The sequence below is a fragment of the Aspergillus brunneoviolaceus genome (genome assembly GCF_003184695.1).
Source record: "Aspergillus brunneoviolaceus CBS 621.78 unplaced genomic scaffold BO95scaffold_4, whole genome shotgun sequence".
NCBI lineage: Eukaryota > Fungi > Ascomycota > Eurotiomycetes > Eurotiales > Aspergillaceae > Aspergillus > Aspergillus brunneoviolaceus.
In genome coordinates this window covers 774,404-784,645 of record NW_020290734.1, presented here as the reverse complement: position 1 = coordinate 784,645, position 10,242 = coordinate 774,404, and the positions used below count along the sequence as shown (strand labels likewise).

The window sequence follows — 10,242 nt, the reverse complement described above, 5'->3', positions numbered from 1 at the left end:
TGTATTTACTCGGAGACGGCTCTATGAGACAATGTGAAATATGGTATGGTTTGACTCTCCCCTCCCCCTCCCCCTCCCCTTTCCCGATCCACGACGGAAGTTTAGTCCTTCTTAAACCCGACTTGACTTCTTCCGTTCCACATCTCTTCCTCTTTTTTCTTTTTTCACCCCTCTCCCTTCCCCCCCCTCCCCCCTCACACATATTCAAAATGGCTGCTCCTTCCAAGTACGATAACTACGAATTCCCGACCACGGCGCCGGAGGCTCAGTCTGGCCATCCCGGCCACACCACCCCAGAGCAAGATGCGAAGGTGGAACAGCTGCGGAGCGAACTGGAGCAGCTTGGCTACACCGAGAGACTGGACACTTTGACTCTGCTGCGCTTCTTGAGAGCCCGCAAGTTTGATGTCGCCCTTGCCAAAGCTATGTAGGTCTAGTTTACATTGCATCCTATCTGGCAATTCGTCCCTGCAAGCGATGCACATGAATATGGCGGCACTGCGCTGGCATGCTCTCATGCTTTGTTTTCTCACGACGGGGTATCATGTCCAAACAGAAGTCAACGGGCTAACACTTTTTGTGAATAGGTTCATTGACAGCGAGAAGTGGCGGAAAGAGTTCGGGACCGATGACCTGGTCCGCACTTTTGACTACACCGAGAAGCCTAAGGTCTTCGAGTATTACCCTCAGTACTATCACAAGACGGATAAGGTACAACCCCCAGGACTAAGCCAACATGCTCTTCGAAGCGGTTCGAGATCGGGCGCTAATGACTTTGATGCGTTTAGGATGGCCGGCCCGTTTACATCGAAAAGCTTGGCAAGATCGATCTCACTGCCTTGAACAAGATCACCACCGAAGACCGTATGCTTCAGAACCTCGTGACTGAGTATGAGAAGCTCGCCGATCCCCGCCTGCCCGCCTGCTCGCGCAAGGCCGGCAAGCTCCTGGAGACCTGCTGCACTATCATGGACCTCAAGGGCGTCGGAATCACCAGCGCCCCATCCGTGTACGGCTACCTCAGCAAGGCGTCTGGTGTCTCCCAGAACTACTACCCCGAGCGTCTGGGTAAGCTCTATCTGATCAACGCTCCTTGGGGATTCAGCGGCGTGTTCAGCTTCGTGAAGAAGTTCCTCGACCCCGTTACCGTCAACAAGATCCACATTCTGGGCAGCAACTACAAGAAGGAGCTGTTGGAACAGGTTCCTGCCGAGAATCTCCCCGAAGAGTTCGGAGGTTCTTGCAAGTGCAGCGGCGGCTGCGAGTTCAGTGATATGGGACCTTGGCAGGAGCCTGAGTGGGCCAGGCCCCCCAAGTGGGCTGCCCCCAAGGAGGAACAGGCTGTGGCCAAGACCGAGGAGCCGGTTGCTGAGGTTCCCCAGCCTAGCGCATAGAGCCTTTCTCATTTTCCGATGCGTTTTCTTGTTTTCGTTATATTGGAACAATATGGTAAAAGCTTCAGGCACGATTTTGCCAATCTATATCCCTTCTTCTGTTGCTAGATTTGCTTGGTCTGTTTCATTTTCCTCATACCTTCCCGGGCAAGTCATTCCGCTAATGCCCTAGCCAATTCCCATTTCATACATCACCCAATGTCAGATCAACCCCCCAAGTGGCTCTGTCTATTGAGCTCATTACATGTTGGGCGCCGGTGACGGCTGCACAAGCATGGTTCTTTTTCTTTTGCCTGTCGATTTGCCATTCTATTTCAGTTCTTGTCGTCTCTTGGGCTTAGATCTCAACCACTGTCTGAGCGTGTTTGGGTGCATCTATATAAGTCGGAGTGCAGGTGGGGAGTAATGCAGAGTGGACGATAAAAGTGCTACACGGCGGTTGGAATAGAGTTACGTAGATCTTGTTTGCATACAGCATTCTCAACAATTATTCGACAGACGATATAAGTAATCCGTTTGAATCAAACTTCAAATCCAACAATTCTTGACTATTCACTAGTCAACAAAATGCACCATATATCAATTTGGTATCATCCCAAGCCTACCTAGGCTACCGACGCCATTCCAGTACCGATAACGAAAATTCAATGAAATCCAAAATGAAAGTGAAAGAGAGGATAGAGCAGGGACGGCAGGGACATCGAGACAACCCCCTCACTTCTTTTCCACAACCTCGACCGCCCGACCAGCGCGCTCGGCCTTCCCCAGAGTTGAAGCCAGAGCGTTCCCGTCTGCACCCTCGGCGTCCGATGTAGCGGCCTGCCCGGCCAGAGCTTCACCCTGCAGTCGAAGCAGAGTGCGCAAGGCATCCTCGTAGACTTCCGCTATATCGCCACTGCGCCAGCGCTCCGCCTCATGTTTCGTGCCCAGGGGAACCTGCAACTTTGCGCGCCGCACCAATCGAGCCGACCTTCTTGTTTGTGGTGGTGGTGTTGTTGACCCATCCATGGCACCAACCTCAGCGCCTCCAAGTGCATCAACCATTTCCGTATCACGTCCTTCGCCATCTGTTCTCGACGCTGCTGCTGCTGCCGCTGCCGTAACTGTTCCCGTGCCCGTGCCCGTGCCCGTCATCTCTTGATCCTCCGCTGCTCTATCCAGACTGACTCCCTCACTCTCCTCCTTCAACCCATTATCCTCCTCCGCCTCCTCACCGACAACAACATCCATACCATCATCCCTTTTCTCCTGCTCTCCCTCTCCCTCTCCCTCTCCCCCCTCTCCAAGTTCAAGTTCAAGTTCAACATCCTCTGCCTCCTCCATCTCCTCCTCAATCACCCTCCTCAAGTGCTCCACATACGCCCTCGCCGCCCTTCCCGGCGCGTCCCGCCGCAACTGCGCCACCGTCGTCGTCAACGACTCCAGCTGCGCGTACAGCGAGGTCACCCGCGCCGCGAGCTTCGCGTCATACGCCTCATACTCGACCTGTTCGGTGGGGGCGGTGAACGAGGCGGGGAAGGGGAATTCTTTGGAGGAGGAATCGAGTCCGTTGATCGTGATGGAGTAGGAGGCGCTTGTGAAGGTGCGGAGGATGTACTGTTTTTGTTTGAAGAAGTGGATTAGCTTAACTATTGGGTTTTTGTGTGGGAGGGATGCTGTTTTTTTTTAAAGGGGGGAGAGGCCAACCTCGTCAACTAATTCGCGGACACGTTCGCGCATCGGATCCGGTCCATCGTTGGGATTGGCGGAGGGAGGTAGGTGGAGGTCGAGCTTTTGGCGCGAGAGCGCGACAGTGTTGCCGTAGAGGTAGGTTAGGTCGGCTGGGGATTGGAGTTCGATTTTGCGGTGGTGCGAGTCGCTCATGTTCTTTTCGTGTGGAAATGGGTATGAGAGGAGGGAATTGGGGTGGAGAGGGCCGGATGGTGCTATGTAACTTTTTGGGGGGAGGGGTGGTGTTTGAGTGAGGAGGGGTTGGCGTTTGGTGTTGGGGTTTATTGATTGTTTGTTTTATCTGGAGGTGATGATGGTTCGGAGATACACCCGCGGTACGGAGAGATAGATAGTGTTACCCCCCCCCAGTTGGTGCCTTAGGCACAAGGTAAAAAAAGGTAGTTATGCCTCAGGCGCTGACCAGGCAGCCACCACAGTTCTTTAGTGCCGATCGGCGCGCCCCCACAACGATGTCATCGATCAAGTGAGGAACTGAGGAACTGGGCTTGGGGTTTCACTTAAAACACTAACTACCACGCATGAACTACTCCTATCTCTCCGTGATGTGGTGGCCGATCATCCTGCAATTCACTCTTGGGTTCCCCCTTGGCCTTATGTGATAACATCAATTTTATTATTCCCTTCATCCTTATCCCTAAATTGCAATACTAAATTCGGTCCTGAGGAGAGGGGGTTCGACTGCCGATCACCCCTGCTGCGCACAGTAAACTTCAGCTCCACCTACAACATTTGCCTTTTCTCTTTGTTTTTTTCAGTTCAGGTACAAGTTGTCTTGCTGCTGCGATGAGATCACTGCTGGGCCGTGATTACCTGAGCTAGTACACTTCGAAGATATCCCAAAAACAATGGAAAGCAATATCAAGATCAGTCTTGTCGACAAGACCGCTCCCCGTCGTCCGTCGGACGATGCGCTGGCGCAATCGCACACCGCAACAACAGACCTCTCTCGGAATATCTCGAGGAAGTTCACCCGGGCATCTATACGAAGCGAGCTCGCCAAGCGCAAGTATGCCAAATGGCAGCCGGACCGTCTGGGTCTTACCGACGATGAGGACAATTCCGACCGCAGACTGTCCGAAGGGCGCGACCTGTTCACGACCGAGACGCGAACGGACACACTGGCAGGGGAGAGTCACTTGGCGGCGGGCCCCTCGTGGTCGCAGAGCTCTCCGGAGGACCAGCACAATGTCGACTCGTCGGACGTCGACCAGCAGGGCGTCCGAGATCACGAACATGACGGCCACAACCACCCCAAGCTATCGGGGCTGAAACCCGGCACCGAGCTGGACATCCTGTACGAGAACCAACGGGGTTGGTTCTTCTTCGGCATCCCCCTCTATTCGCACAGCTCGCTGCTCAACTTCGACCCGGCAGCCTGGACGACGCCCGACGGTCGGGACAGTGCCGTCGACATCACGAAAGCGCAGCTCCCGGACCCCAGCTGGGAGTGGGTCTGGAAGACCTGGTACGTGGACATGTCCGGGGATGTGGATGATCAGGGCTGGCAGTACTCCTTCTCGTTCGGCTCGTCGGCCTGGCATGGGTCGCATCCCTGGTATCATTCGTACGTGCGCCGTCGCCGATGGGTCCGACTCCGAGTGAAGCGCGTGTCGGAGCGCAGTCGTCGGGGCCGGTCGGGTCTGGAGGTGGCGCACATGCTTAACGAGGACTATTTCACGATCCACTCGGGGAAGGCGAAGACGAGGGCGCCGAGCACGGATGGCCTGTCGCGCGCCACGTCCGGATATCTCAGTCGCGCGGCTACGAAGGTAGAGGAGGAGGTGCCAGTGGAGGAGATCGCCAATATCCCGGCCTTGATGCATGCGTTGCGAGTGGCCAGAGTCGATCGGGAGAAGATGGACGCTCTGGAGCAGTTTATGCAGGAGGGTGGGGACGAGCTCTTTTATTTGGATGGAAAGGTAAGCTTTTTTCCCCCTCTCTCTCTCTAACCTACCCTGCTCTTCATTTGGCCCGTCAGACACAAGTCCTGATGTCAATTTGATGGTAGATCCCGGAGATCATGTCTATGTTTGTCTTCCAGGCTTCTCGGTGGCAGTACTTCACCCGCTTATCCGATGTCGTCGAGGAGCTGTCTCAGAGTAGCTCTGAAGCAAGTGGAAAGGAGGCAGCGGAGCTCCAGCGTAAACGCGATCACCTTCAGAAAGCTGCAGATGTAGCCCGGCGTCATCTCACGGGGCCTGAAGTGCTGCATTTCGATAACCGGCACCTGGAGGCGGGGATGCTGGACCTGACTCCAGCCCCGAAGAGAGGCAGTTTGTTGTCGAAGTACTCCGGCAAAGTCTCATTCCGTCCTATGGATGACGGGGGTGAAATCAAAGGAATCCCCCAAGCAGCTGAAGTAGGGCGTGAGGGCCATATTTACCAGTATACTTCATGACGGCTTGCTTTTGCTTGCATGGGTAGCATAGCGCTTTGTTTTTTTTTTTTTTTTTTTTTCTTTCAATGTTGGGATTTCATGATCTTGAATTAGCTTGGTGTCATGGAGCAGCTTGTGTTTTCTCCCCCTTGTTTTTGCCAGTACTTTTATCATTAATCAACATTTCTTGGATATTTTTAATCTCAGTGGAGAGCTTGTACTTCTTGTCCTGCTACAGTTCCTTTGTTAGAATGAAAGCGGAGTGCTGGCGGCGACGGGCACAAAACCTCGGGCCGTTCACTGACCGCCTTGGCCGGGAAAAACATTTTCTAGGTTCCGCAGCGGAGTGACCACCGGAGCTTTGATCTTGCCTTGCCTCTACCCTTCCACTAATATTCCAGACACAACTTTCTCAATTCCCTCTACCCTTAACCCCCTGGCCCTGATTCTTGCCTAGGGTCAGTCCCTACGGGCTCTCGTCAATGCTTTCACGCAGTCGGCCATATCTCACGAGGCGCAGATTACCTGCTGTCCTGGACCACGTCGCGACTGCCCCCGATGAGCCACTCCTCTTTCTTTACCCATCCTGGTTTACGTCTCTGCCCGCGCATCGGGGGTCGGCCTTGACAAGAAACCCCGCTCTTAGTTTATCCAGACAATATCATCGCCCTAGCAAACGTGGACCCAATGCCCCCCGACTCTCCCCGCAGTCCTCGACCGGAAATTATTCGTCTAGACAAATAACCTCTTCTTCCATTGCCGTCGGAAGACGTGGCTTGGACAAGGAAGCCACAAAGCCTCAAGCAAAGCCTCAAGCTTCACGGACGTCGCCCCTTCCTCAACCGACGTCCGACAACACTTCGAGATGGACGCCACCGCGGGTAAGAAGTCTTGCCGCGCTGTCTTCGATCTCGCCCCGCGACAAAAAGAAACTACAACACCGACAATCCGAACTCGACAACACGCGCAAAAACCAACAGAAAACGATAGAGCGACGGTGGAAGGACCAGGCTGCGGTTTACGAGAGGATGCTCCGGATGAATCGAGCAATTCCGGCAAACGCTCCGTTGAAGTCCAACCAGCTGGAGCTATATCTAAGGGAGGAGACGATAGCCGAATTCGCCGGCTTGGTGTCGAGGGGCGAGAACATTTTCTATCGCCATGTGTATCACGGGTGCAAGGTGCATGTTAAGCCGCTGTCGGAGAGCGTCGGGATGTGTCGCCGGGTGATCTTGGAGGGTCGACCGGCGGCCGTGGAGGAGGTCAAGAAAGAAATGCTGGAGATCGGGACCCTACAAGATGAATATGATCCGGTCGTCGACATGCGTAAGCCGGTGGTTCCCATCTACCCTCGGGTTGACCGACGGATACACAAAGACATACCCTTGGTTCGGGGCACGTGGGATATGCCCAAGGATCCCACGGAGTTCACTGTGGATCAGATTATCCGCCAGGGAGAGCTCCTAGCTACTGTGAGGGACTTTACGCACCACGTGGAGGATCTCATTACGTCTTGGCCCAACTCCAGGGAGCAGCCGGGTAAGCACGGTGCGGATGTGGCCGATGCTCTCGAGACGCTTTTCCTGAAAAGTGCCCACACAGAATTGACATCAACAGCGTCGTTGAATCAAGCCCTGTCGTTCTTGCTAGAGCGCAAGCAGTATTGGATCGCACACCAGATTTTCCACTCCGCGAAACATGTTGCAACCGTGGAAACCTTCAACATGATGCTCAGGTCGACGGCCCTCGAGCAGAACCTGAAGCGGTTCAGGAACCTCTTGCATGGTATGGAAAATCTGGGCATCCGCGCAGATGTCGAGACCTGGCTTGCTTATGCTGACTGCTTTGTTTCTCCAACCAAGAAGATGGCAGTAGTGAACAGTCTACGGCAGCGAGGGATGCTGCAGGAGACCACGCTGCAGCGGACAGCGTTGCGCGCGGTGTTACACGACTTACTGGTGGAGCATCTCCATAACGGCGGCGACATAAACTCTTTTCTGGAAAAGATAGCCCGGGACTGGGACAGCACGATGTGGAGCCCGAGTATGGTCAACCAGATGATGTGCGCCGTCATGCGAGTGAATCATCTGAAGGCGAGAGATCAGCTGTTCCAATTCTGCAGGCAGAATGGCTTACGTATCGAGCCTTACACTTTTTATCTTCTCGTGGGCACATGCAACAAGGGCAACATCCTTCAGGCCCTGCAATACATGTACCAGACCATGGAGGATCCGGCGCGAGAACTCAACGTCGCCGGCTGGACGCGACTCTTCCTACACGCATGGCACGGCGGATACTACAACATTTGCCGTGTGCTATGGCGGTATGCCTGCATGAGAGGACATGCGGCTTCACGCATTGCCGAGCGAGTCTATGAATCCCTGCTGCACGAAGCTGGCCCGGAGACAACCTTCCGTAGGGCTGTCGCGGCGCGGCTCATCCTCGGAATCGATCTGGGGTCGCCCAGGCCAACCTCGGGCGGGAGGTTTTATAAGCTCAAAGGCTTGCCGGCCGAATATTCCGCAGACCCGGTGAAGTATCTGTGCATCCAGGTTGATCCCACGGAGCGGAATAACCAGCTGAACGTCAGCGAGGCGATCCTTGCTCGCGATATGGATGTGGCACGATTCTACAAACCTCAGGTATCACTTCGGGCGATGCTCGACGCTGCGACTATTGTGGATCTCGAATGGAAGGAACTGGCTCGCGAGAAGGCTTTCGCTCGCGAGGAGCCTCTGACCCTCGAATGGATGCGCGACAACATCATCCAGGTTAAATTACTCCCGCATGACCGCCAGGACGAGAAGAAAAAGAGGCAGAAGCAGCAGCAGCAGCGGTGGCGGCGGCGGTGAGTGACTTCCGCTGCCCCGATATTGTCCTGCGCCATCTTGTGGTCCTGGTTTCCTGCTAGGCCTCACACATTTGCCATGATCATGAGCCATAACTCATCACTCACCCACCCATCCACCCACCTCTTGGCCCTTGGCGGCCCTGTATATATATGTATATTGAGCCATAATTGTAAATAGATTCTTAAGTATAGATATAGAGCGGAAGATAAAGACAACAACACTGGGGAATCTGTGAAAGTGCAATCCAGGCCAAGAAAACAAGAATTTCTAAATGCCATACTGAATCTATAACCAAGTGGGTTCCAGCCAAATGCAATTGATGATCTGCAGCACGATGCCACCCCACCCAGCCCCCCTCCAACGTCACCAAGTTCCAAGCAAAGAAACATCAATCATTTTCATCACATGCATACACATAATCATTAGTAGGTCATTTGGGTAAAGGGAGGGGTGCAGTCGGAATGAGTGTATGGGAAACGACTGTGGTCTAATATATCCCGCCCAGCTCGGCCCTCGCTGGAAAAGGATAGACATGTGAGGGATAGAGCAATCGTGTCTTTAGGGTAGGCTCCTTTGAATACTGCCTGTGTCCACTTCTTCGCCCTGGCCAGGTGGCCACCTACCACCCCCCACTGCCATTCTCATGCAGCAAGGCCGGTTCCGGCGCCGCCAGCGCCCCCGTCATCTCCGCCCCTCCTCCTATCCCTCGTGATGGGTCACCACCACCACCACCACCGCCGCCGCCGCCGCCGGGCAGAGGAAGGGGATACGGCGGACCCGAGGCCGGCGCCGCCCCAGCCCCATAAGGATCGAGCGTGGTGCGCATCGACCCCACGCCTTCCTTGAGGTATAACACCAGCCGATAGGCCGAGTTCCCGTTTAGATAATACCGATGGAGCCGCTTGCTGCGCAGGAATCCTAGCCGTTCGTAGAGCTTGATGGCGGCCGTGTTGGTGATTTCGGTTTCGAGGACGATCTGTTCGCGGTGGGTTTGTGTTAGCTTGAGCTGAAGCTTGTTTGGAGGAGAGGGGGGGGGGGGGGAAGGCAAGGTTGAGATGGGAAGAAAAGAACACACCTCGTCCGCATCCCGCTCAATCATCGCATCGATCGCCATCCGAGCTAGCTTGGTCGCGATGCCCCGGCCTCGATACTCCTCCTTCACGGCTAGCATGGCGATGTAGCCGCGCAGAGGTCCGCCGCGGTGGGGTTCGAGTTTCGAGACAACGACGCCGACCATGCGCGGCTGCTGCTGCTGCTGCGGGGATGAGGATGCTGTTGTTTCGGATGCGGGGGAGGCGGATGAAGAGGCGGAGTCGTCCATGGCCATGAAGCATAGGTCTCCCCATTGGTAGAGGAAGTAGCGGTAGACGTAGATGCTGTAGGGCTCCGAGAGGTCTTTGGAGATTAGTTGGCGCATGGCCGGGACGTATTCGTCTTCGCGGGCGCCATCGTAGCGGACGTAGCGGAGGGGGTTATGGGTATTAGTTGTTGTTGCGGTGGTGGTGGGGGTTGTGGGAGTTGTGGTGGAGGTGGTGGTTGTTGATGGTGTTGGTGTTGTTGTTGTTGTTGTTGTTGTTGTTGTTGTTGGTGCTGCTGCTGCTGTGGCGGTTGAAGACAATGCGGGGGGTGGATTCGGGTTCATTGGAGCGGTGGAGGAATTGGCATTGGAGGGTAGCAATGCGAATTGATTCAGGAACAGAGACGTGGAATGGTCAAGTATGTGCTGGTTAGGTGGATGTGCAGTAGACAGACAGACACAAGTTACACCTTCAATCGGAGATGGAGAGAACCGAGAAGAGAGAGAAAGAGAAAAGGAAGAAAAGAAGAAGAAGTTCGGGATGACGTCCGATTCCCGCTCCGTTTCTTTCTTTGCTCTCTCTCTCTCTCC

At 54.7% G+C, this 10,242-nt stretch overlaps 4 protein-coding genes across 4 annotated transcripts; 2 read left to right on the top strand and 2 right to left on the bottom strand.

The window, feature by feature from the left end:
* Positions 1-209: 209 nt before the first annotated feature.
* On the top strand, positions 210-1,394 carry BO95DRAFT_459218 (SEC14 family lipid-binding protein; the record flags this gene model as incomplete). The annotated part of the gene is made up of 3 exons (XM_025588635.1): positions 210-427; positions 588-711; positions 789-1,394. The coding sequence occupies 3 exons, from the start codon at positions 210-212 to the stop codon at positions 1,392-1,394; spliced, it is 948 nt and encodes a 315-aa protein (XP_025447261.1).
* A 518-nt stretch (positions 1,395-1,912) lies between these two features.
* Positions 1,913-3,403, bottom strand: BO95DRAFT_478671 (uncharacterized protein). The gene is made up of 2 exons (XM_025590050.1): positions 3,081-3,403; positions 1,913-2,990 (listed from the first exon to the last, which is right to left on the bottom strand). Exons 1-2 carry the CDS (start codon positions 3,255-3,257, stop codon positions 2,109-2,111), a joined length of 1,059 nt encoding a protein of 352 aa, XP_025447260.1. The 5' UTR covers positions 3,258-3,403; the 3' UTR covers positions 1,913-2,108.
* A 567-nt stretch (positions 3,404-3,970) lies between these two features.
* BO95DRAFT_459216 (uncharacterized protein) lies at positions 3,971-8,354 on the top strand (the record flags this gene model as incomplete). The annotated part of the gene is made up of 3 exons (XM_025588634.1): positions 3,971-5,044; positions 5,134-5,510; positions 5,960-8,354. The coding sequence occupies 3 exons, from the start codon at positions 3,971-3,973 to the stop codon at positions 8,352-8,354; spliced, it is 3,846 nt and encodes a 1,281-aa protein (XP_025447259.1).
* Positions 8,355-8,657: 303 nt separating this feature from the next.
* BO95DRAFT_438504 (peptide alpha-N-acetyltransferase MAK3) lies at positions 8,658-10,127 on the bottom strand. Its single transcript, XM_025585531.1, has 2 exons — positions 9,430-10,127; positions 8,658-9,330 (listed from the first exon to the last, which is right to left on the bottom strand). The coding sequence occupies exons 1-2, from the start codon at positions 9,994-9,996 to the stop codon at positions 8,974-8,976; spliced, it is 924 nt and encodes a 307-aa protein (XP_025447258.1). The 5' UTR covers positions 9,997-10,127; the 3' UTR covers positions 8,658-8,973.
* Between the last annotated feature and the right edge of the window lie 115 nt (positions 10,128-10,242).